This window comes from Dictyostelium purpureum (genome assembly GCF_000190715.1).
Source record: "Dictyostelium purpureum unplaced genomic scaffold DICPUscaffold_182, whole genome shotgun sequence".
Lineage (NCBI taxonomy): Eukaryota > Evosea > Eumycetozoa > Dictyosteliales > Dictyosteliaceae > Dictyostelium > Dictyostelium purpureum.
The window spans coordinates 1-25,302 of record NW_003519519.1 but is presented as its reverse complement, the minus strand read 5'-3'; the positions used below and the strand labels follow the sequence as shown (position 1 = coordinate 25,302).

At 18.2% G+C, this 25,302-nt stretch overlaps 12 protein-coding genes across 12 annotated transcripts; 6 read left to right on the top strand and 6 right to left on the bottom strand.

Annotated features, from left to right (window-relative positions):
- Positions 1–657: 657 nt before the first annotated feature.
- DICPUDRAFT_13763 (uncharacterized protein) lies at positions 658–903 on the top strand (the record flags this gene model as incomplete). Its single annotated transcript, XM_003289561.1, has 1 exon — positions 658–903. A coding segment is annotated over one exon (246 nt), but the record flags the coding sequence as incomplete, so codon positions are not given.
- A 306-nt stretch (positions 904–1,209) lies between these two features.
- DICPUDRAFT_98424 (uncharacterized protein) lies at positions 1,210–3,099 on the bottom strand (the record flags this gene model as incomplete). Its single annotated transcript, XM_003289546.1, has 2 exons — positions 1,210–2,882; positions 2,956–3,099. The coding sequence occupies 2 exons, from the start codon at positions 3,097–3,099 to the stop codon at positions 1,275–1,277; spliced, it is 1,752 nt and encodes a 583-aa protein (XP_003289594.1). The 3' UTR covers positions 1,210–1,274.
- Positions 3,100–3,241: 142 nt separating this feature from the next.
- Positions 3,242–4,019, top strand: DICPUDRAFT_92330 (uncharacterized protein). Its single transcript, XM_003289560.1, has one exon. The coding sequence runs from the start codon at positions 3,247–3,249 to the stop codon at positions 3,979–3,981; it is 735 nt and encodes a 244-aa protein (XP_003289608.1). The 5' UTR covers positions 3,242–3,246; the 3' UTR covers positions 3,982–4,019.
- A 99-nt stretch (positions 4,020–4,118) lies between these two features.
- On the bottom strand, positions 4,119–6,683 carry DICPUDRAFT_153992 (uncharacterized protein; the record flags this gene model as incomplete). The annotated part of the gene is made up of 3 exons (XM_003289545.1): positions 4,119–4,297; positions 5,009–5,813; positions 6,504–6,683. 3 exons carry the CDS (start codon positions 6,681–6,683, stop codon positions 4,119–4,121), a joined length of 1,164 nt encoding a protein of 387 aa, XP_003289593.1.
- A 1,833-nt stretch (positions 6,684–8,516) lies between these two features.
- DICPUDRAFT_92328 (uncharacterized protein) lies at positions 8,517–9,965 on the bottom strand (the record flags this gene model as incomplete). The annotated part of the gene is made up of 2 exons (XM_003289544.1): positions 8,517–9,715; positions 9,769–9,965. The coding sequence occupies 2 exons, from the start codon at positions 9,962–9,964 to the stop codon at positions 8,544–8,546; spliced, it is 1,368 nt and encodes a 455-aa protein (XP_003289592.1). The 3' UTR covers positions 8,517–8,543.
- A 114-nt stretch (positions 9,966–10,079) lies between these two features.
- DICPUDRAFT_92327 (uncharacterized protein) lies at positions 10,080–10,668 on the top strand. The gene is made up of 2 exons (XM_003289559.1): positions 10,080–10,230; positions 10,296–10,668. The coding sequence occupies exons 1-2, from the start codon at positions 10,096–10,098 to the stop codon at positions 10,596–10,598; spliced, it is 438 nt and encodes a 145-aa protein (XP_003289607.1). The 5' UTR covers positions 10,080–10,095; the 3' UTR covers positions 10,599–10,668.
- Positions 10,669–11,486: 818 nt separating this feature from the next.
- On the bottom strand, positions 11,487–12,618 carry DICPUDRAFT_80368 (uncharacterized protein; the record flags this gene model as incomplete). Its single annotated transcript, XM_003289543.1, has 4 exons — positions 11,487–11,887; positions 12,045–12,072; positions 12,306–12,488; positions 12,550–12,618. 4 exons carry the CDS (start codon positions 12,616–12,618, stop codon positions 11,487–11,489), a joined length of 681 nt encoding a protein of 226 aa, XP_003289591.1.
- Positions 12,619–12,777: 159 nt separating this feature from the next.
- Positions 12,778–14,016, top strand: DICPUDRAFT_72719 (uncharacterized protein). Its single transcript, XM_003289558.1, has 2 exons — positions 12,778–13,576; positions 13,647–14,016. The coding sequence occupies exon 1, from the start codon at positions 12,855–12,857 to the stop codon at positions 13,239–13,241; it is 387 nt and encodes a 128-aa protein (XP_003289606.1). The 5' UTR covers positions 12,778–12,854; the 3' UTR covers positions 13,242–13,576; positions 13,647–14,016.
- A 416-nt stretch (positions 14,017–14,432) lies between these two features.
- Positions 14,433–15,067, bottom strand: DICPUDRAFT_98419 (uncharacterized protein; the record flags this gene model as incomplete). The annotated part of the gene is made up of 3 exons (XM_003289542.1): positions 14,433–14,495; positions 14,558–14,742; positions 14,788–15,067. 3 exons carry the CDS (start codon positions 15,065–15,067, stop codon positions 14,433–14,435), a joined length of 528 nt encoding a protein of 175 aa, XP_003289590.1.
- Positions 15,068–17,827: 2,760 nt separating this feature from the next.
- On the top strand, positions 17,828–20,529 carry DICPUDRAFT_56193 (uncharacterized protein). The gene is made up of 2 exons (XM_003289557.1): positions 17,828–17,867; positions 19,392–20,529. Exon 2 carries the CDS (start codon positions 19,659–19,661, stop codon positions 20,421–20,423), a length of 765 nt encoding a protein of 254 aa, XP_003289605.1. The 5' UTR covers positions 17,828–17,867; positions 19,392–19,658; the 3' UTR covers positions 20,424–20,529.
- A 1,933-nt stretch (positions 20,530–22,462) lies between these two features.
- Positions 22,463–24,376, top strand: DICPUDRAFT_153988 (uncharacterized protein; the record flags this gene model as incomplete). Its single annotated transcript, XM_003289556.1, has 5 exons — positions 22,463–22,646; positions 22,971–23,050; positions 23,131–23,376; positions 23,868–24,340; positions 24,367–24,376. 5 exons carry the CDS (start codon positions 22,463–22,465, stop codon positions 24,374–24,376), a joined length of 993 nt encoding a protein of 330 aa, XP_003289604.1.
- Positions 24,377–24,435: 59 nt separating this feature from the next.
- Positions 24,436–24,723, bottom strand: DICPUDRAFT_153987 (uncharacterized protein; the record flags this gene model as incomplete). Its single annotated transcript, XM_003289541.1, has 1 exon — positions 24,436–24,723. A coding segment is annotated over one exon (288 nt), but the record flags the coding sequence as incomplete, so codon positions are not given.
- Positions 24,724–25,302: the final 579 nt, after the last annotated feature.

Sequence of the window (25,302 nt, the reverse complement as noted above, 5' to 3'; positions counted from 1 at the left end):
TATTCAAAATATATAAATATTTTTATTCAAGCAAAAAATGAAAAAAATTTTATAAATAGAAATACTATTAAAACTGTAATAGATAATATAGATTTATATGATGATCAAATTACAGTTGGTTCATTTATTACAGTTGAAGGTCAATTTCAAATAAAGCAATCATCAAAATATTTTCCATATTTTAACTATTATATTAAATGTGAATCGTATGAATTAAAAAACATTAATAAAATCATCACAAATGGATCACCACAAATTTATTTCAATAATAATAATGATGATATTATTAAAAAATTAATTTCCTCTTTCGCTCCTTCTATGTTTGGTTTAAAAAAATTAAAACTTTCATTACTTTTATCAATAGTTGGATCAACTTTAAAAATTAATCAAAATGATAATTCGATTTTTTCAAGAAATAAAATCCATATTTTAATTATTGGAGATCCTGGTGTCGGTAAAACAAATCTAATTAATTGTTTAAAACGTTTTGAATCATTTCCATTTGTTTACTGTAGTGTTGGTGTATCTTCAGTTGGGCTTATGTCTTCAATAAATGATGGTGTGTTATTACCTGGTGCATTTGTTTTAGCAAATGAAGGATTTTTAATTATAGATGAAATCGATAAACAAAAAAAAAATATTAATGAAAGTTTTTTAGAAGTTATGGAACAACAAACAATTTCAATTACAAAATCTCAAAATAAATTCTCCCTTAAAACTAAACCATCAATTATAGCTATTGGTAATCCAAAAAAAGAAAAATATGATAATTTATTTTCTTTGGAAGAAAATATTGATTTATCAAGTGAGTTCGTATCAAGATTTGATATTATAAACATAGTTAAAGATAAATATACGGTACAACATAATCGTCAAATGGCAAATAAAATAGTTTCATCGCATGTAGAAGGGCATCCAAATAAAAATAATAACAATGAAAATAATGTAGATAAAGAATTTATAAACTATATTATAAATTGCAGAAAGCTAGAAACAAAACAAATTAGTACCGAAGTTGAACAATATTTATTATATTATTTTAAATTTTTAAAAAAAGAAAAATTTATTAAAGATAATAGACAATATAAATCATTAATTCGTATAACAGAATCTTTCGCAAAACTTTGCAATAGAGAAGATGTTAAACTTTCTGATGCACAAAATGCATCAATATTTTATTCAAAATTATTGATAAAACAACAACCAATTAAAAGAATAGAAGGTTTAAAAAAAAAATTTATTAAAAAAGAATTTTATAATAAAATATATAAATATTAAATATTTTTATAACAATTTAGAGTAGTTGCAGAAAAAATTTTAATTGCTTTTTCCACATCTATTTTTTCAACTACATTTCTACAGTGCATTTTTGCTTGCGATTCTGAAATTCGTATTAAAGTTTCTAATTGACGATATGTTATTACAATATTATTATTATTATCCTTCACACGATGTCTTTTTGTCCTGCTGCTACTGCTGCTATCTGGGTTTCTTATTTTTACAAAAAAATCTTTTAAATGATTTTTAGCTTCATCACTTGAAAAAATTGGGAAATATTTGCATTTACAATAAGATATATATTTTTTTAAAAATAAAGGAGATATTTTTTCTATTTGACCATCTTTATAAAACATATCATCATTTTCGTTAATAATATAATTTTTTGATTTTTTTTGATCAATATTATTTTTTGATTCTTTGTGATGTTTAAAAATATTTTTTATAAACTCGTCATTACTTTGATCATTATTATTATTATTATTTATATTTAAAATTATATCAAAACGAGATAATAATGATGTTTCAATTCCAAATGTATCTTTACTATAATTACCAGTGGCAAATAATGATGTTCGACAATTTAAATAACTTTTAATTCCTGATTTTGAAATGATAATTGATTGTTGTTCCATTGCTTCGTGAATACTTCCTCTATCTTTTTTATCCATTTTATCAAATTCATCAATACATAAAACACCTCCGTCTGCAAGAACTAAAGCACCTGCTTCAACATAAAATTCACCAGTTTCTTTACTTTTAATAACTGATGCTGTTAAACCAGCTTTAGTATTTCCTTTTGAAACCGTATAATAGGAAATTGGAGATACATTTTTAACAAAATTAGACAACTGTGATTTGGCAGTTCCAGGAGGTCCTACAAAATAAGCATGGATATCACCACGCAATTTTGTTTTTTCATTGGTTTTTGGAGTACCACCAAACAAAACGCATAAAATTGATTTTTTGGCATCTTCTAATCCAAAAACTTCTGGAGCAATTGAATTAACTAAAATTTCTTCCAATTTTTTGTTTTTAGAGATATTTAAAAATAATTCAACTTCGCTTTTTTCAAATGAATAACTAATATCGTTCGAATTTACCGAAAACCCTAATACATTTAATGTTTTATTTTTTTGTTGATCATCTAAAACCCCTATAACATTAATTTGAAAACCGACTTTAATTTCTGTATCATAGTCAAATATTAAATATAAATTGTTTGGAACAAAATTATTATTTAAATCAAACTCTTGAATTTTTAATTGGGTTTCCGAATAATATTTATCTTCTCTTAAAATATAAGGATTATTTTTTGGACATGTGTCAAAAGAATTGCATTTATTCAAATTTGGTATTTTTTTGTAAATTTTGACAGAATTACCACAGCCTCTACATTTTAAAACTCCTTCTTGTAAGGCTATTCTTTCTTTTTTATAAATTACAATACCTGTTGTTGAAACCAAATTTTTATTTTTATTATTAATAAATTTGAATGGGACTGTATCTAATAAAAATTTTTTATCAGAAAAATAGATTTTGAAATCATAATCATTATCAGACTCTATTGTTTTATTCAACATATAATTAATTTCTTTTTTTATCTAAATTTTTTTTTTTGATACAATGTTTTATTAATAAAAATTTTTTTTTTTTTTATTTTAATTTTTTTTTTACATTTTTGATCATTCCATATGGGTCCTCTATAAATTTTGTTTTTTCACATTCATTATTAAAATCGGAGAAATCAATTGTTAAACTATAGTTTTTTAAATAAAAATTTGAAAATATAGTATCTTTTTTTATTTGTGTTATATCCATTTTTTATAAAAAAAAAAAAAAAAAATTTAATTTTTTTTTTTTTAAAATTTTTATTTTTTTAAAAAAAATTTTTATTTTTTTATTGTAATTAAAAAATTTTTTTTTCATTCATAAGTTTAAAAAATATTTCTTCTATAATACTGCATAATGGCCAATAGAACCAAATTAATGTCCCAAATTTTTATTAATAATTCTTCATATGGTCCCATCCTTTTAAATAATAAAACAGTGAATTTATATAATAACCTTTTTGGTTTTGATATTACGAAGGATATTTTTTTTTCAGAAAGTTATTTGTTATCCTGTTTTAATAAAATTAATAGTTATTTTTTTAAACCAAAACCTTCTCATACACTTATTACTTCAAACCAAGCTCCCTTTTATTCTCCATATCTTATTATTAAATATTTGTTCTTATTTATTATTAAACCTGAAATGGTTATAGATACCAATTATATTAACCATAATTGTAAACTTTTAAGTATGTATAACCCATTTCCCAAACTTGATATAGTTCTTACAAAAAACATAGAAAGTTTAGAAATTATTCAAAACAATGATTCAATCATAAATATTAGTGGGAAAGAAAATATAAAAAAATTAACTTTACAAATGCCAAGCTTCCCTCAAGAATTATTTAACAAATGCACATTTAAAAATTTAAAAGAAATAGAATTTAAAAATATGAATTTTAATGATTTAAATATAAATTTACCACAATCTTTAACAATTATATTATTTACAAATTGCGAAAACTATAAAGCACCAGATAATTTTGGTTTATATTTTGATAGTAAAACACCTACAGTTTTTTTCAAAAATAATAATAATAATAATAATTCAAACTCTAATTCTGACTTGGAGTCTGTTAATATATATTAATAAAAATAAAAAATATTTATGATTATTATTTTAAAAATAAGATTTTTAATGTTTATTTAAAAATTATATAAATAATAAACTTCGAAGTTTTTTTTTTTTTTTTTTTTATTTTTCGAAGTTTTTAATTTTTTTTCTTCTTAAAAATATTCATTACGGGTAGGTGGAAAGACAATTATTATGTTACCATGAGGTTCATCATATGATTTTTGACTTTTATTTGAAACTACTGAATTACAATGTGTTTCATTTTTAACATAAGACGAATAATAATTTTTTTTAATATTATTGGCACCAGATAAAATATTTGAAATATTTTCTAAAAAAAAAAAAAAAAAAATAAAATAATAATTAATAAATAAATTTTGAATCTTTATAACAGTTATATATTTTACCTAAAATCATTTTATATAATTTTTAATTAATATTAATATTAAAAAAAATTTTGGTTCTATTTAAATAGTTTTTTTTTTAATCAAATTTATTATTATAATCAAATTTTCGGTTATAAATTATAAATATTATTTCAAAAAAGGAAAGTTTTGGAATTTAAAAAAATATAAGGTTATTTTTAGCAACTCAAAATTTTTTAAAATAAAAATCTAAAGATTAAAAAAGTGGTTGAAAGAAAAAAATAAATGTTAAATTTTTATAGGGGAAAAAAAAACTTAGAATTACATTATTTTTTTGGTAATCATAATATACCCTAAATTTATATGCATTTTTCTGTTTCCATATAATTTTATTTTTTAAAATAGCTTTATTTATATATTAAGAGTAATGATTGTTTCTATATTATTTTTGTAATCTTCTTTTATATTTTCCCAACAACTATATGTTTTCCAATCTTTTTTAATTATAGTATACATTTTTTTGAAACCATTTCTATTTTCTGGGTTAATAATATATTTATAATGTTTAATAAATATATCCAGATGTTCACTAATTGCTTGTGAAAATATTATATTTAAGTCATGATAATAATTGATAAAATCTAATAATAAAAAAATATTTGCTATTGAGTATATACCACAATTATTTTTACCATCTTGAACTTTAACAACTTTTTTTATTCTTGATCCATTAGTTTTAAAAAAATTGAAAACAGATTTATATTCTTGAATATTTTCATTACTTTTTAATGATTCTAAAATAATTATTTCTTTACTATACTTTGAAATAAAAATAACATTCCAATGGAAATGGATAATATTTGATAAAAGAATGACATAGTTACATTTATTTAGCATTTTATTTTCAATTTCGTATAATTGTTCTTGTTCTCTTATAATGTTTTGTACCAAAACAACTTTATATTTTTTCATATAATCAACATATTGTTCATTATTGAAGAGAATTAAATTAAAAATAAAGTCAAGACAAGCATCACATAAAAAACCATTATCAAAGTTTAAACCAAATGGTAGATTTTTATCTGCAACTTTTTTTCTTAATAAAAAACTATCGACATATGATGTAAAATATAATAATGATGTAATAGCCTTTTTCTTTTCTTCTTCCCAATTACTTTCAGGTTCTTCTTCCAACCAATTACTTTCAGGTAAACTACTGCTATTTCTTTGGACTTTTTCTTCTTCAGATTCGCTGTCAGCTGGATATATAATTTTTATTTTTTTTTTTTTGTTTAAACTACTATTTCTTTGGACTTTTTCCTCTTCAGATTCGCTGTCATCTATAATTTTTATTTTTTTTTTATTTTGTTGTTTCATTACTAGTGGAGTTGGTGTTGGTGTTGGTGTTGGTGTTGGTGTTTTTATATCTTTTTGATTTCTAAATTTATTAAATTCTATACACTCTTTACATTTACTATAAACCTTATAAAATTTTTTTTTTGAATTTGGGAACTGAAGTCCATTTTCTTTAAAATAATAATTAATATTTTGAGCTAGCATGTGATTTTCTGTTTTGTGAAGTGTCAAAACTATTTTTTTAAAATCTTTTTCTGACCGAATAACCCAGTTTTGACCGTCATTTGATAAAACATCAACCCCACATATTACTTTTTTTTGTGATATTGAATCTACTTTTTTTAAACTTTCTAAAGTTTCTTTATAAGCAAATCTTGTTTTCATTGTTTATTATTTTGAAAATAAATAAAAAAATTATAAAATTAAAAAAAAAATTTAAAAATTTAAAAAAAAAAAAATTTTAAAAATTATATTAAATTAAAAAAAAATAAAAATTTAAAAAAATAAAAAATTTTAAATGTCACTATTTTTGTTTAAAAGTAAAAGTAAAAGTTTCTTTTATTTACTTTGAATATACAGGTGCTTTATTTTTTAAAGCATTTAAAATTCGAATTATTTTTTTTTCTTTTTTCTTTTGGCTATAATTAATAAATTAATCGTCAGTATGTTTTAAAGTAAAACTAAATGCCAATAAAAAAATAATAATTACCATTTTTCACAATTATAATATTTTCTCCAATATTTATAAAAACATGATATATATATTTTATTTTCGTCAAGAAATTTTTTTCCTGAATCTCTGCCTCTATGACCAACCCTTTCATGTAATTTATTAATTGCTAATCTAATATTTTCTTTTATAACAATTTGTTTATTCATATGGTTAAATACCAAAAAACCAAAATGATTTTTAAAAATTTGTAAATTTTTTCGAAGGTCAGGAATTTTACTATCTTTATATGCTTTATTCAATTCTCTTTTTTCCTCTTTATTCATTATTAAATGTTAATTTAAATATATATTATTTTTTTATATGATAATTTTGGTGTTTTATTAGCGTTAAAAAATAATTTATAAAAAAAATTAATGAAAAATACTTTTTTTTTTTTTTTTTTTTTTTTTTTAAATTTAAATATTTATTTTTTTTTAATTTTTTTTTTTAAATTTATAATTTCATCTATTTCTTTTTTTATAATATTCAACTAAAATTGTGTTTTTATTTTTATGAACATTCTATATCCATAATTATATATTATATTTAATATTTATTTGAAAAAATATTTATTTTTTTTGTTTGAGATCTGGCCAAAGATACATATTTTGTGATCTCTTTCGTTTTCTAACATCATTCGCAAAAATTTTTTTCTAGCACTATCTGCGCCATTTTCTCATTATTATCCCTGTTTGAATTGGATTGTGAGGGTGACAGGGCTTCCTCTTCTCTGCTTTGTGAACGTTGATGTATTTTTACCTTATTCTTATAAATTGTAAATATTAAAATTTTTTTTAAATTTTTTACCATGGAGTTTGCCATGGTAAAAAAATTTTTACATATAATATGGAATTAAAAAATAAAAATTACCATGGCAAACTCCATGGTAAAAAAAATTACCATGGCAAACTCCATGGTAAAAATTTTTTACCATATTAATTTTTATATGTATTTTTAGGAAACAGTTTTTTACCATATTAATTTTTAGGAAACAGTTTTTTAACATATAAAAATTAATATGGTAAAATTTTTTTTACCATGGAGTTTGCCATGGTAAAAAATTTTTTACATAAAAAATTAATATGGTTAAAAAAATTACCATGGCAAACTTCTTCGTGGTAAAAAAATTTTACCTGACAAACTCCATGGTAAAAATTACCTGATTAGTTAAATGCTATAGAAAAAGTTGCAAAAATTGAAATAAAATTCTACAAAAACTAAACCAAAATAATAATCTATTATAAAAATAAAAACAAAATTTAATTATTATTAAAATATTATTAAAAAAAAATTTATTAATAAAAAAAAAATCAAATTAATTTTGAAAAAAAATAAAAAAAAAATTTAAAAAAAAATTCATCGATTATTATTTTGAAAAAAAATGGAAATATTTTTTAAAGTATGGAGAAATTTAATTATTAAAAAAAATATATTTTTTCATTTAAAAAAAATAAAAAATAAATATAGTTTAACAGATGACTTTGATATAAAAAATTATATTCAATTTCAATATAAATTATTTCTAAAAGAGATACATACAAATGTTTGTTTTAATTTCAAAAACTTACCCTTTTTAGAAGTACTTTATATTTATGATAATAAAAATAATTTGGAAGATTTACATAAATACATACCAAAGAATTTAAATTATTTTGCAATAGATTTAAAATTGTATAATAATAATTTTGAGATATCCCCTAAATATTTTAAATTTCTGTATGATGATAAATTTTTTATTAAAATTTTATTACCACATTCAAAAACTATAGATTTTGGTAATCATTTTAACCAACCTATTTCAGCTCTAAATTGTATAATACCACCATCTGTAGAAACTTTAAAATTTGGTTTTTTTTTTAACCAACCTATTTCAGCCGGTGTAATACCATCCTCTGTAAAAACATTAATATTTGGCGATTGGTTTAATCAACCTCTATCAGCCGGTGTAATACCACCATCCGTAGAAACATTAATATTTGGTTTTTTTTTTAATCAACCTATTTCAGCCTGTGTTATACCATCATCTATTAAAAAAATAATAATTTATAATTATGTTTCATTTCTCGATTATATCCCTGATCATGTAGAAAAAATTATAATTAATGAAAAAAATGATTGGTTTGAAATATAATTTTATTTTTTTATTATTTTAATTTTAAAGAATTTAAAATATTTTCAAATTCGAAAATATCTTTTGATATTTTTATCTCTTTTTTTAAAAAATTATTATTTAAATCACAATCCTCTTTTAATTCATTTTTTAAATAATTTATAATAGAAATAAAATGTTTTTTTATAATAATTAATGATTGCTCTATATTATTTTGTATAGATAATAATATAAAATCTTCAATTTTTTGAAAATCTTCCATTTTTTTTTGTAAAATATAATTATTATTATTATTTTTTTGAACATTATAAAAAATTTTAAAATAATTTGATATTTCAACTTCCTTCTTTTTTTTATATTCTAAATATTCACTTTTTATATCTTTCAATAGGATTTCAAAATTTTCTTTTTTTAATAAATCATCATCACAAAAAAAAACGAAATTAATTTTTTTAATAATATTTTCAAGTTCTAAAAATATTTGTTTTATATAACCACTAAAATTTTCGAAAATACTGTCTAAAAATTTAATGCACTCTATTTCTATAACCTTTTCAATTGCAAATGTTTTAATATTAATTAAAATTTGCTCAATTTTTTTGTTATTTAAAAATTCTTTTATTTCTTCTTTCAGTTCAATTTCAAAATCATAATTTGGAAACTTATTCTCTAATAAACTTAAGAAATTAATTTTGAAATGATTCGAAAAATTAGATAAAACCATATAATTTGAAAAACAATCAGTATTATTATTATTATAATTTAATATTAATCTTTTTTTTAAATTATTTTTTATCTGATCTTTTTTTTTGAAAAAATAATTGTTATATAAATAGTTTATATTAAATTCAGCAAAATCATAACAATTTTTAATTTGTGATATATTTTTTAGTTGCAGTGGAAATTGCGTGGAATTAAAATTCATCTCAAAATTATTATTATTATTATTTTTATCACCATTTAAATAAGATTTAGTATTTTGTTTGACCGTTTCGATATCCCTGACATCCGAAATTATAGTACTTTGGTTTAAATAATTCTCTTTAAAATTCTCATCTTGTTGGGAATTAAAAAAATATATATTTTGATTATAGCCATTTTTACTTTCTATTTCAATATAAATTAATTCTTTGTTGTTGTTGTTATCATTAATATTTAAAATTTCTGATGCTGAAATTTTATTATTTTTATAATATATACTGCTATCTAAAAAAAAATTAGAACTTGGTATTATTTTTAAAAAAACTATTTAAATTTACCATTAATCTTATAATTTGTTAAAAAAGGAATAAATTTTATTTTAACCGAGTAGGAAAAAGATCTTTTAAATAAATCATAACCAACAATATTATTAATTATTAAATTATTATTTTTAACCCCAAAAAATATTATACTTGGTATTAATTCTTTATCAATACAATTAAGTTTATTCATTAAATAATATGTTGTCTCCATTTTGATATGAAAAATTAAATCTTTAATAAAAAAAAAAAAAATTTCAATTTGGAATAAAAAAAAAAAATTTAAAAAAAAAAAAAAAAAAAAAAAAAATTTTATTTAATTTTTTTTTAAATATTATTATACATATGGAAAAATTGCAAAATTTTTTAAATCACTATAAACTAGTTATTATAAATGAAAAACCCATAGATTTATATGAAAATATTAAAGAAGTTTACTTTACTTTTGAATATAATGATAATGATGATGAACCTTTAAATGTAATACTTTATATAATATTTTTTAATATAATTTTTTTTACTAACCAAATTTAATATATTGATAGTTTTTAAAAAATCTTTTACATAAGATAAGTAAAATTAACCGTAATGAAATTGACTTAATGGATATTAATACATTAATAGAAAACATTAATAAAGTGCAATTTCAAAATCAAAATAATAGTATAATTATAATTATTAATACAGATTCCATATCGGATAATATAAAAAATATTTTAAAATTAAACCTAAATTTTATTATATTTACAAAAAATATAGAAGAACTCAACTTCAAAAAATTAAATATATCACATATATTTTTAAAAATAAAGTACTCATCAACTACTGCTCAAAAATTAATTAATTAAATATCTCATTAAAAAAAAAAAAAATTAAAATTTTCAAAAAAAAAAAAAAAATTTAAATAAAAAAATTATAATTTTCAAAAAAAAAAAAAAAAATTTCTTTCTACATTAATAATAATCATGTGCAGTTGTAATAACATAAAAACATCAAAACTATTTTGTGATATATATTCTTATTTTTTTTTTTTTATATTCTTCATATTACTAATAGTAACAGTTAGAAAAATATCATATATACCAATAAAAAAACAAATAATTAAAACAATATTTTTTTTTCAAATTTTATTTAGTTTATTTTTAATAACAACTAAATTTTTTTTTCAAATTATTAATCTAAACTTATTATATATCGATAGTGTTTTGGTTTTTTGGCACGCTATTTTTATTTTATCTGGATATAATTGGATTTTAATTTTTTGGTATTCTAATTTGGAAAAAAAAAAAATTATATTATTTAATTGGGGATTTTTAAAAAAAACTTTAATAATATTAAATATTATAACTAATATTTTATTTATTGTTTTTACAACATTTATAGATAATATTTTCTTTGTTTTAATAGTTTTTTCAATTATAACATTGATATTAATATTTAATTATCTGTTTATTAGTATAAAATTTATAATTTTTTTATATAAATATAAAAAGAAAAAAACTGATTTAGAATTAAACGTCATCAATGGTAATAATAAAAACAAAAACAACAATCTTAATAATAATACAATAAAAAAATTAAAAAAAATATTATTTTTTACATTTTTTACGTTTTCAACATTAATATTTTCAATCTTTATACAATATTTATCATACAATGATATTTTAAAAAACAAAAGTTTAAATTTGGTTATTGATAGAATAATAAGTTTAAATTTTATTTTATTGTTTAATATACTATTCTTTAATAAATAAAAAATTTTGAAAAAATGATAAATCCATACAATATTCTTTAATTTCTTCTATTTTTATATTTATTTTTATATTTTTTTTATTGTCAACAAAAATAAGATTATTTTCTAATAAACCTTTTACATAATATTTGGCTTTGAAATCTTCTTTTTCTAAAAAACAAAATAATATTAATGCTTCATTTTGAATTTCTTTTATATTGAAATAATAATTTAAATTGAAACCAATTGTTGTTTTATCTCTTGTATTTTTTCTATTACTGCATTCACATAAAGAATAAATAGTCACTAGAAATATTTTTTCATTTTTTGTTAAAACATAATTTTTTTGATATTTTAAATTTAAAATGATTTCAAAATTATTTTTTTTAACAATATTTAAAATATCTTTAACATTTTTATAATTATATAAAAATAAAAATTCTATAAAACCTTTCAAATAAAAATTGTGTATTTTAGTATTGATTTCAATGTTTAATATATTTTTGATTTCTTTTATAGCGCCACCATTATTAAAATCGTAGTTTTCTTCTAATATTTTTACAATATCCAAAACTTGATAGCTTTGAAAACTATATATAAAATATTGAAAGTTAATTTTAAATAGTAAATGATTTTTTGTTATGATAAATATTTTTTTTTTAAAAAATTTTGTAAAGTTATTATTGATTAAATTTTCAAAACCGATAATATATTTTTCTTTGTATTCTGGGTATATAAACTGAATGAAAACAACAATTTGACTGAATTAATATATATTGTGCTAACAATAATAATATAATATAATTTTAAATTTAGTTCTTACCAAAACAATATTTATATTTTCTGATTTTTCATTATTATTATTAAAAATATTTTTATTTTTATTTCCTTCTCTATAATCATATTTCAAGCAAACTTTTTTAAAATCTATTAATATTGATTCTATTATTGCCAATTTCCCGCTATTTTCATCCCCAGATAAAAAATAAACCCCTTGATTAAATTCCTAATATTTAAAAACTACTATTAATAAACATTATAACACACCGTTGAAATAATTATTTTACATTTTTGATAATATTTTTGAGTGATATGTAGTTAGTTTGATTTTGTTCTGTAAGTGTATACTTTTCCATTTTTCGTAAAATACAAATTTTATAAAAAACAAAAAAAATTAAATAATTTTAAAATAACCGCAAAAAAAAGAAAATTTTAAAAAAAATTTCAAAATACAAAAAAATAAGTGAACCACCATTTTAAATTTTTAATTTTATTTTAATTATTTTTTTTTTTTTGTATTTTTAAAAATATAAAAAGATTTTTTTTTTTTTTTTGATTTTTAATATTAATATACAATTTAAAAAAAAAAAAAATGAAAACTAATAAAATAATTAAAAAAATTGCGCAATATGAATATTACAAAAAGAAAATGAAAAATAAAGATTTAAAAAAAAAAAAAATTCAAAAAAACAACAACAACAACAACAACGATGTTTTATCCAAGTTTTTAAACGAAAAAAATATTCAAACACTCCATGATGATTTTACAAATAATAATAATATCTCAAATAATAATAATAATAATAATAACTATTATCAAACAAATGAATTTTTAACGAACAATACCCAAAACGACTGTTTTAACTTTGATATTTATAATATCACTGGCCAGAGTACATCTATAGATCATTTCGATTTCGAAAAATTATATTCTTCTTTTATTAATAATAATAATAATAAAATACAATACAATATTTAAAAATTAAAATTTTTCTTTATTTTTTTCTTTATTTTTTTTCTTTATAATCCCAATTCCATAAAATATTATTAGCTTTATGATTTCTTTTTATCTTAAAATAAAAAAACTGTTGATATAAAAATCCACAAATACTTAATAGATTTATAATGACCAAATCTAATAAAGTTTTTTTAAAAGTTATTTGATGTGCTAATATTAAAAATAAAATATTTGATGAAACTAGTATGAAGTATGGAATAAGAAAGAGAGTAAAAGCTTTTTTAAAAAAACTTAGTAAAATTAAAGAAATTAATAAAAATATTAAAATTGATAAAACTAAGAAAAAGAAAATTAATCTATTAAAAAAATTAAAATAATTAGTATATGCTTATGAATTTCAAGTACAAAAATATTGATTTTTATTACCTGTTATTTTTGCCGATGACAAAAGAACTGATGAACCCTAAAAAAAATTTAATAAAAAAAACTATGAAATTTTTTATGTTATTATAGGTTCTTTTTTTTAAAAAATAAAAAATAAGTATACTAAATAATAACAAAACAACTAAACCAAAAATATATTTTAAAATATTATTTAAAAAAACAAATAAAAAGCCAAGGAAAAAAAAAGAAAAAATAGTAATTAATTCCAAACTATGTTTCTGGACCAATTGTTTGTTTTCTCTAAAAAAAAAAAAAAAAAAATATTAATTTTAGATATTTTTTTTAATGATAATATTGTTAAAATAATACATTTCATGATTATTTAGAATCACATCTCCTATAACTCCCATTTTTTTTTTTTTGAACCTTGCTTAATAATACTAGTAATAATAAAAATATTATATATAATAATAATAAAATATATATGGCCATATAACAAAATTTAAAAAAAAAAAATTAAAAAAAAAAAAAATTTCAATAGATTAAAAAAAAAAAAATAATTTTTAAATTATTATAATTTTTTTTTTCTTTTTTTTTTTTAATTTTGAAAGGGTGCATAATGTTATCTCAGCAGGAAGATCATAATCCTAAAATATTTGTAACATCATCAGTAAAATTTTTGAAATTGGCCGGTATTCATTTCACTGCGCTACCCGTCACAATAGAAAGATATTCGAAAAAAATAAAAAAATAAAATTTAAAAAAAAAAAAATGGTAAAAATCATCATAAATATAAAAAAAAAATTTATTTTACTAATTTATTTATTTTTAAAAATATAAATTTATAAATTTTTCTAAATTTGACAAATCCTCACTATTTATTATATAATCCTAAATGTTAAAAAAAAAAATGTTAATATTAAAAAAAAACAAATGATATAATAAATACATACAAAGAGTATAATAAAACTTTCTATTGTATTGTATGATTTATAAAAATTTTTAAATATGGCCATATTATCTTCATTAAAAAAGTTTTTGCTTTCAAAATTTGTATATATTTTTTTTAAAGTTCCAATAATTTCTTCAAAACTTCTATTTGAAAATTTTAAAATTTTAAAGGTTTCGGGTGATTGATCTAATAATTTGTCAGATAATAAAAAAAAAATATTATTTTGTTTACTTTTTTTTATAATAATTTCATAGTTTTTACAAGTTTCGAGAAATTGAATATTAAAAAAATTTTCTTTCTTTGTGGGTGTTTGTTGTTGTTTTGATATGATTTGATAATTCAATTGTTTTGCTATATGTTCTAAAATATAATATTTATGATAGTTATTTTTTCCAAAAAAAATAAAACAAAAGTTATTTTTTTTAATTAAATTTATAATTTCATCTATTTCTTTTTTATAATATTCAACTAAAACTGTGTTTTTATTTTTATATGAACATTCTATATCCATAATTATATATTATATTTTACAAAAATTATAATTAAAAAAAAAAAAAAAAAAAAAATATCTATTAATTTCCAACTATAAATATGTTACTTCTTTTTTTATATAATTTTTTAATTTTATTATTTTTTTATATATACAATTTAATAATAAAAAAAAATGTATTGAACATAAAATATATGAATATTGAACACAAAATACATGAAAATATAATAATTTTTTTTTTTAACAATAATCAATTAAATAAAAAAACAATATTTTATTTTTATAATAAAGAAAATAAAAAATTAATTAAAACATTAAATTATTTCAAAGAATGTAAAGATTATAATTTTTTTACATTCATTTATAAAACCCATAGTTTAAAAGGTATTTCATCAGACATAAAAAAATGTATGAAATTTTTAAAATCAGAAAATATAAATGAAAACGATATAACATTTATTGGAGAAGGTTTTGGAAGTTTAATTTGTTTAGCCAACTCAAATAAAAACAATATAAATCAAATAATAATAAAAGATTTAAAATATTTTTGCTATAATTATGGAATAATCTATCTAATTTTAAATTTTAAATATTTTCTAAAAAAATATTATATAACATCAAAAAATATAGTGGTATATGAAAAAAATAATAAAAAAATAATAAAAAATTTTAAATTTTTAAATACTCCAAAATATATAAACTATAAAACCGATATAAATATAAAAGACATAATAATTAATAATATTTATAAAAATAGTAATAATAATAATTTTTATATTTTTAAAATAAATGAAAATTATTTTGTATTAAATAATTCCAAAATAAATTTAAAAGCATGCATAAAAAAAAGCTAAAAAAAATTAAAGGTTAAAAAAAAAAAAAAACTTTAATATGTTATTATTATAATTTATTTAATTTTTTAATTTAATATTTTTAATCCAACAAATAAAAACAACACTGTTTAAAAACCTTAATTTTTTATTAACCTGGTTTTCGATAAAGAATTCTAAAAATTAAAAATAATAATTAATTAATCAAATTCTTTTATATAATTAAAATAAGTATAATTACCAGTTAATTAAAAATTAAGGCTTTTTAAACAGTGTTGTTTTTATTTGTTGGATTAAATATTGGTATTTTCTTCTAAAATAAGATTATCTGGTTTATAATCTTTATTATAAGCTCGATCTAATGATAATTGGTATTGGTATTGGTATTGGTATTAAAGATAACATTTAGGAAACATTTTTATAGTTCAGTTAAAAATTAAGGCTTTTAAACAGTGTTGTTGTTTTTATTTGTTGGATTTATTATATATTTGATATTTTGAAAATGAATAAGATCTTTTTCTAGAGATTATAAGATAGTGTTAAAATACAGTTTATAAATATTTATAAAATAATTAATACCTACTTGGATCTTTCTTATTTTGAGTTTTTAACCAAAGGAATATCAGTTATTTAGAAATGATATATATGTTGTCATAACCTTACCACTACCAAAAATAATGAATTCAGAAATATTATCTAAATACATCTATGATAATTTAATATTTATAATAAAACAAATTTTACTTTTTTAATTTAATCTTACATTTTTAACTTTTAAAAAACAAAATAGAATCATGGAAATGCAACCACAAGAAAAACTCTAAAATATTTAGAGCTACGAATAGTATTCTTGATTACAGATGTTAGAATTGACATGGGTTTCTAATATGTTTGAGACTCTTGCTTTAGTACAGACCTAGCTTTAGTTCCTTTTCAATTATTGAATCTTCTAGTAAATATAAATTTGTATCATATTTATTCCCTTGGAAGTATCAACATATCTCAAGAAAAAGATCTTATTCAATGAGTAAACGAATAGGCTAACCGACTAAAGTTATCTTGATGTTTTTCCCATAAATCATCATTATTAACCAAAAATTTAAATAAATCTAATGGTGGAAAACCGGGTAATTTATAATATCTCCATTTTTCTGTAAATTTAATTAGTATTTATAAATTAAATGAATGTATTTATATATTTACTTTTATTTGTATTTGTATTTGGATTTATGATTCTTTTTGATTCAGTTTTAGAATGAGATTAAATGATAGTGTTAAAATACACAGTTTATTTTGTAAATAATTAAAAATTAATACTTACTTAATCCCGGTAGAGATTTGTCGATGATTGTTCGAATTGTGAAGGATATAGAAAACAATAAATCTTGAAAGAGTAAATAGGAGTCAGATTTTACTTTATCCCTAAATATTTGGGCATAATAAATATTTAAAAAAAAAATATTAAATTATTATTAATTGATTTTATATTTACATCATAGTAATAACAATAGTTTAAAAATTAAATTAAAATTAGTATTAAATACTATTTTATTTAAATGAACTTTTAAGAAATCTATAAATAATAAATAATTAATGTATATTGGTCTCTCTATTAACAGCTTTGGACTATAGAAATTCTACACATATTATATTTGGTGTTTACTAACACCTTTGGACTATAGACATCTATAAATTAAAAAGAAATAGAGTTAATAAATATATTTTTATTAATAATATATTTTTGGCTTATATATAAGGTTACCTTTGATAGAAAAAAAAAAAAATTAAAAATGAAAAAAAAAAAAAAAATTTTTGATTTTTAAAAAAAAAAAAAAAAAAATTTTTGATTTTAAAAAAAAAAAAAAAATTTATTTATTTTAAAAAAAAAAAAATTCCATTAATGTACAAAAAAAAATTAGTTTTTTTAACTGTGTCCACCCAATTTTTTTTTATTGCCGGATTGAAAGTTCAAATTTATATTGATAATAGTTGTAATATTTTATTTATATTTCTATTTTTTTGTTCAATTTTTTTTTTTTTTTATAACATTAATGAATTTTTAAATTTTTTTTTTTATAACATTAATGAATTTTTAAATTTTTTTTTATTACATAATTGCATTTTTTATTTTGGGATTTTACAAAAAGAAAAAAAAGAGTAAAATTATCATTTTATAATAAAAAATACAAAAAAAAAAATTACTAATATTTATTTATTATTAAGATATATTTATATATCTTTTATATTTAGCTTTTATACACTATTATCTCTATTATTTTTAAATAATAACCTAAATTATATAAACTATTTATACAAAGCTTCAATTTTTTTAAAAAAAAAAAAATTTTTTATAAATTCTGTTATTTTTTTAAAACTTTATATTATTTATGGTCTTGATTTTATTTTTATAAATAAATATCAAAAACTAACCATTATTTTTTTAGATTTTTTTCAAAATATCGTTGAATACATTTACATATTAGAAATATATAAAACAAAAAAAAAAAAAAAAATTATAAAAAGTTCAATAATTTTATATTTTTTTATTTTTATAGAATTTTATAATAAAATTTATATATTTTTTTTTATTTAATATTTGTTAATTTAAAAAAAATTTCAAGGTTAAACGGTAGACATATATTCCCATCTATTTTTTGAAGAATTTCTCTTTTTATTAAATTGTTGATAATATTATTAAAAGTATTTTCATTTATATTAAATTCCTTTGCTGTTGTTATTGTTGTTGGGTATTTGTCAACACTAATTTTTGGGTTATTATAAAAATAATTTATAATTTTTTTTTCATTTTCTGATAGTTCTAAACAACCATAGCTTTCGTCAAAATAAAAAGTTAAAATGCGGTGGTCTTCTTTTTTTTCTATGATAATCATTTGGAGGTTATACAATAATAATAAAAATTTAAAAAATTTAAAAAAAAATTAAAAAAAAAAAAAAAAAAATTTTAAAAAAAATCTTTTATTTCATTTTTGTTTATAAATATTGCCGCACAAGAAGTTAATACAATCAAAAAGGTTATTATTACCAAAAGTATTTTTTTTTTCCAAACTAATTTTAATATCTTACTAATTTTTAAAAATAAAAAAACATTTATGGTTGAGAATAAAATAAAAGAGCATATTTGATAATATCTTTTTGGACAATTTTCGTTAAAGAATCCTTCTGAGCATTTAAAATATGAAATGATGATCTCTAAAACATCATCCAAGTAGGAAAAAAATTTTTTTTTACAAAAAATTTTCCCAAAATAAAAAAATGGTTTATCATTTCCATAAATATTTATATTAAAATGTTTTTTTTTTTCACAAAACTCTTCAATATTTATTTTTGTGTGTTCAGTTATATTATAAAAATTCTTTAAATTTTTTTCACCATCATCTTCATTTTGAAAAATTTGAATTGTCTTTGAAATGTTTTCATTTTTGAAAAAAATTTCCAAATTTTTAAAATCAATAATATAATTAATATTATCATTTATATTATTATTATTATTATAGCTTTTGTTAACGATTATATCAGAATTATTATTCTCTTCAACAAAGTATAAAAATTTTGAAAAATCATAAGATTCAACAAAATAAAAGTTGTATAGTAAAAATAAAGATATAAAGATATAAAATTTCATTTTAATTTATTTTTAAAAAAAATTAAAAAATTATATAAATTTTTTTTTTTTTAATTTTAAAATAATAAAAAAAAAAAATTAAAAAAAAAATTTTATTTATATTTTTAAAAAATTAAATTGAAACATATTAAATAAAAAAATGAAAGCTATATTGTTTTTGTTCTTATTTCTTTTTTTTCAATTAATTTATTCAGAAAATTCTGTATCAAAACAATATTTAGAAACATCAGAGTTTATAAATAACTCTGATAAAATTTTAAGAGTTTATTATAATTCCAACAATTGTTCAAAGGGCAGTGAGGTATTATATGAAATTATAAGTGATTGCTCATTTAAAGGAAGGTTTGAATTAAATAGTACTCATGTTATTTTTTATGACCAAATAAAAAATCCAGATTCAATATGTAATAATTTTGAAACGATTACTGAAATAAATAAAAGAAATTACTGTGTAGCCGATGATTATGGACAATCATATTTTATTAAAAGTATCAGCGATAATGAATTATTTAATTATACTGTTATACCAGGATCATTAATTCAATCTATGTATGCTTTGCATACATGTAAAGATTATGAATATACAACTATTCATCTAGAGAACGTATGTGAGGTATTTCAAAATCAATCTCAATACTATAAAGCAAATGAAACTCATGTAACCTATTATAATTGTGAAACAAACGATTGCAAAAACTGTACTGCTGAAACCAAACAGTTGGACATACAAAATAATAATTGTACAGAGATTTTTAATGAAGGTGTTTCAGTATTTTATATAAACAAATATAACAAATCATTGAAAAAAAATTCTCTTTTAGATCCTTCAAAAAATGAGGGAGTAAGAATTTTACAAAATTTTATATTTATAGTTTTAATTCTAACCATTGGTTTGGTTTTATGATTTATAAATAAAATTTTTATAATTATAAAAAATTTCGTTATTTTAAAAATTTTTTAAAAATAAAGAAAAAAAAAAAAATGTTTTTTTTTTTTTTAAATTTTATATTAAATTTTTTTTTTTATAAATTATTTAAATTATTTAAGAAAATTTAGAAAAAAAAAAAAAAAAATGTACACATACGAAGACATTCAAAATAAAAATATAAATAAATATTATTTAAATAAGAAAATACAAATAAATAATAAAAAATTAGTTTTGGATGGGAAAGAATATGATTGTTATGAATATATATCAAACAGAACTTTAGCTAAAAAATATCTTCTTAAACAAGAAGATATTGAATTTCTCGTAGATAAATATAAAGAAAATGCAAAAGATTTTTTTAAAAATCATTCAATACAATACAATAGTATGTTTTATCTTTGTATTTTTAACATATTACTATTTTTAAAATTATAATATTAAATTTTTTTTTTTTTTTTTTTTTTCAGAAAAAAATGAAAGTGAAGAAGATGAAAGTGAAGAAGAAGCAAGCACACCAAAAAAGAAGAAACTACAATTTAAATCACCTAAGAAGAATGGTGCTAATACTGAAGAACATACAAATAATAATTCCCCCAATAAAATAAATACTAGAAGAACCCTAGCTTTAGAAAATGAAATTCAAAAAAAAAATGAAGACGAAAAAGAAAAAGAGAAAGAGAAAGAAAAAAAGAAAAAGAAAGAAAAAGAGAAAGAGAAAGAGATAGAAAAAGAAAATGAAGACCAAAAAGAAAAAGAAAAAGAGAAAGAGATAGAGAAAGAGAAAGAGAAAGAAAATGAAGACCAAAAAGAAAAAGAGAAAGAGAAAGAAAAAGAGAAAGAGAAAGAGAAAGAGAAAGAGAAAGAGAAAGAGAAAGAGAAAGAGAAAGAGAAAAAGATAGAAAAAGAAAATGAACCAGTTGACATAAAATCAAAAGAGAAAAAGAAAGAAAAAGAAGATGAACCAGTTGATTTTATATCAAAAGAGAAAGAAATAAAAAAAAAAATAAAAAAAGAAGAAGAAAAGTTTTTAAAAAGAAAAAGAAATGAAGATGATGAATCTAAAGATGAAGAACTAGTTGAGATAAAATTTATCAAATCAAACGAATATATAAGAAAAAATACAAAAAATTTTTTTAAAAATTTCGTTAAAGGTTATCGTGAAGAGGTAAATAATGATATTGATGGTATGATAATTAATATTTATCATAAAAATAAAAATTGTGGTCATTTAATTTCATTTAAAAGAGAGACTGATACATATTTTGTTTCCATGTCTCATTCAGATAATACCACCGATCTCATATTTAAACCAAAATAAATAAAAATTTTTTTATAAAATATTTAAACTATTTTTTTTTATTTTTTTTATTGTTTTAAAAAAAAAAGTTTTTATAAATGTTATTCTGGTAATTTGCATTAGTATAGATAGATAGCCCCAAAAAAGTTATTTATATATATAAAAAAATTATAATATTTTATTTAATATATTAAAACCTGGACCCAAAAATGTAAAAAAATTAATGTGGGCCTTTATATATGAGCACCACCTTATTTTCCGTCATGACGGATTTTGCGCCCCGTCATTACTGAAATTTAATATAGCGTTTTTATATGGCAAAATTTTTATATGTATTTTTAGGTAACAATTTTTTTTAACCTATAAAAATTAATATGTATTTTTAGGAAACAGTTCATATTTTTCTAAGTCTTTTTTTTGCATATAATTTTTTTATATGTATTTTTAGGAAACAGTTTTTTTACATATAAAATTTAATATGGAGTTTTAGGAAACAGTTCATATTTTTCAAAGTCTTTTTTTACATATAAAAAATTAATATGTAAAAAACTGTTTCCTAAAAATACATATTAATTTTTATATGTATTTTTAGGAAACAGTTTATATTTTTCAAAGTCTTTTTTTGCATATTAATTTTTTATATGTAAAAAAAATTTTTTAAGTTTTCATTTTTAATTTTTTTGCGGATCATTATTTTTATTTTTTATTTTGCAATAAAATGTCCATAATAAATGAAAAAATTATTTTTTATAATAATTGTATGGCTGATATAGAGTCAAAAGAAAATTGTTTAATATTAAAAGAGGAGGATATTATAAATGGCCATCTAAAAACTTATAAAAAAGAAGAAGAAAATAAAGTAAATCAAATTGTATTTTATTCATCTTTTAATATGACAAATGGTATTTATAATGTTTGTAAAAAAATATTTTCTGATAGTGATACAATTATCATGATGGTTGATAGTTTTCAAATTAAAAAAATAAATAATAATACAATTTTTATATTTGAAAATTTTAGCAAAACCATTAACGAAGAAAAGCTTGCAAAATTTATAAAAAAACTACAGAAAAATAAATATCCAATTATAATTATTTTAAATCTTTTATATAATACAAAAATTTATTTTAGGGATTATACTTTTTTTAAATTATCAAATAAAGAAGAACTGTTTCAAAATTTTTTAGAAATAGTATTTTTTAAATATAATAAATTTATAATAATAGATAAAGCAACATTAATTGGGTTATACGAAAAATATGAATATTTTCATCAAAATATTTTACAAACTTTTAATGATTTAAAAGTAAAATTTCTTATTTTATTTAAAATAATAATAATAATAATAATAATACAAATTTATTTTTTTCTTTAAAATTTTTATAGGTTCTTATTACTTGTCATTTCTATAACAATAACTATTCATTTTTATCAACATTAAAACATTTATCAATATTCAAGTATGAAAATTTTAATATATTTTCAAATAGATTCAAAATTAAAATTAATAATGATTGTAAAGACCATGATATGGAAAAACTAAAACTTTTTAAAGAGGCAATTAATAAAAAGAATAATTTAAAAATAGAAGAATATAGTGTAGAGGATATTCATTTAAAATTTTCAGAAGTTGTTATTTATAGTTTATTTTACCCAACAATATTAAAAATCCAAAACAAAATAGATAAAGGAAAATTTATGGATAATTTAAAAGAAGAAAAAAAATTTTTTGAAAAAAATGAAAAAATTGATATGGATTTTTTATTATATCAACTACAAGTTTTAATAAAAAATATTGAAAATAAAGAATATATAGCTAATTCCATAAAAGAAAAATATATACAAGAAATCAGAAAAAGTATTGAAAATAAAAATTTTCAATTTTTAGATTGGTAATTATTAATACTACTACTATACAATATTTTTCCCACATTATTAACAAAATGCTAAGTTTCCACGAAAAAAATTTAGATATGGAGGGTTTATTTTTTATAAAACAAAAACCAACGTTTAATAATAAAATTGACATCAAAATTTGAAAAAATATTGATTTTTAAAAAAAATTTTATTTTTTTTAGTTTTTATTTTTTTTTATTTTTTTTTTTTATTTTTTTTTTATAAAGCCGCCATCCATCAAAATGTTAGAAAATAGTTATAAAGTAAAGAAAGTTATTTATACTTTTAAAAAAAATTCTTCTAAACCTATAGCGAGTATAATAAAATACATAATACCACTATCCGCAAAAAAACTTAAATTTGGTAATCAATTTAATCAACCTCTATCAGCCGGTGTAATACCATCCTCTGTAGAAACATTAACATTTGGTAATCAATTTAATCAACCTCTATCAGCCGGTGTAATACCATCCTCTGTAAAAACATTAACATTTGGTTTTAAATTTAATCAACCTCTATCAGCCGGTGTAATACCATCCTCTGTAGAAACATTAATATTTGGTTTTAAATTTAATCAACCTATTTCAGCTGGTGTAATACCATCCTCTGTAAAAACATTAATATTTGGCGATTGGTTTAATCAACCTCTATCACCCAGTGCAATACCACCATCCGTAGAAATATTAGAAGTTGGAGGAAGGTATAAGCAAAGTTTTGATAAAACAGTTGTATATAGATTAGTAGTTAATAAAATTAATAAAACACATTTTTTAGAAAACTAAAAATTAAATTTATTTATGTATTTAAACTGGCATGTTTGATGACTTTTGATCTTTTTCTTTTCTTCATTTTTCTTGTTTTTTTTTTTGTATTGATTTCAACTTCAATTTCACTTGAACTTTCACTTGAACTTTCACTTGAGCTGTCAGATTCGAGGTTATTCTCCGGTTGAATTTCGACACCATTACCATTACCAATTTTTTCATACTTTATTTCATAATTATTTATTTTAATTACATCTTTGTCTTTTAATTCAATTTCTCTTGAAAAAAAGTTAACTAATCTATCATTAATGGATATTTTCTCTTTTCTATAATAAAATGATACATAAGATATATTGGTTTGATAGGTTCCAATTAATAAAATAATTTCTTCGCTGTCGATTGTGTTCAAGCTATATAAATTTTTTTTCTCTTTTTGTGAATCAAAAATTTTATTATTCCCATAAAAATATACTTGTTGGGTTAATAAATTTTTTGTTATTAATTTTTTATTATTGCCCTCTATTTGTGTAATAGAAATCATAATTATTATTATTTTTTTTATTTGTGATGATATAAAAAAAAAATTTAAAAAAAAAAATTTTATAATTTTTAAAAAAAAATTTAAAAAAAAATTTAAAAAAAAATTTAAAAAATATATTTTGTGAATAAAAAAAACAACAATAAGAGATACAAAATGAGTTTAAAAATAAAAACAGAAGAAGGTATTCAAAAAAAAATAAAAACAGAAGAAGGTATTCAAATAAAAATAAAAACAGAAGAAGGTATTCAAAAAAGAAAAATAAAAACAGAAGAAGGTATTCAAAGAAAAATAAAAACAGAAGAAGGTATTCAAAAAAGAAAAAAAACAACAACAACAGAAGATATCAAAAATGGGTAA

Excerpts from the sequence above, each read along its gene's own strand:
- DICPUDRAFT_92330 (XM_003289560.1), top strand. The coding sequence starts at position 3,247 with ATGGCCAATAGAACCAAATTAATGTCCCAAATTTTTATTAATAATTCT.
- DICPUDRAFT_92327 (XM_003289559.1), top strand. The coding sequence starts at position 10,096 with ATGGAAAAATTGCAAAATTTTTTAAATCACTATAAACTAGTTATTATA. Across the intron at positions 10,231-10,295 it reads ATGATGATGAACCTTTAAAT|TTTTTAAAAAATCTTTTACA; the intron begins GTAATACTTTAT and ends ATATATTGATAG.
- DICPUDRAFT_72719 (XM_003289558.1), top strand. The coding sequence starts at position 12,855 with ATGAAAACTAATAAAATAATTAAAAAAATTGCGCAATATGAATATTAC.
- DICPUDRAFT_56193 (XM_003289557.1), top strand. The coding sequence starts at position 19,659 with ATGAAAGCTATATTGTTTTTGTTCTTATTTCTTTTTTTTCAATTAATT.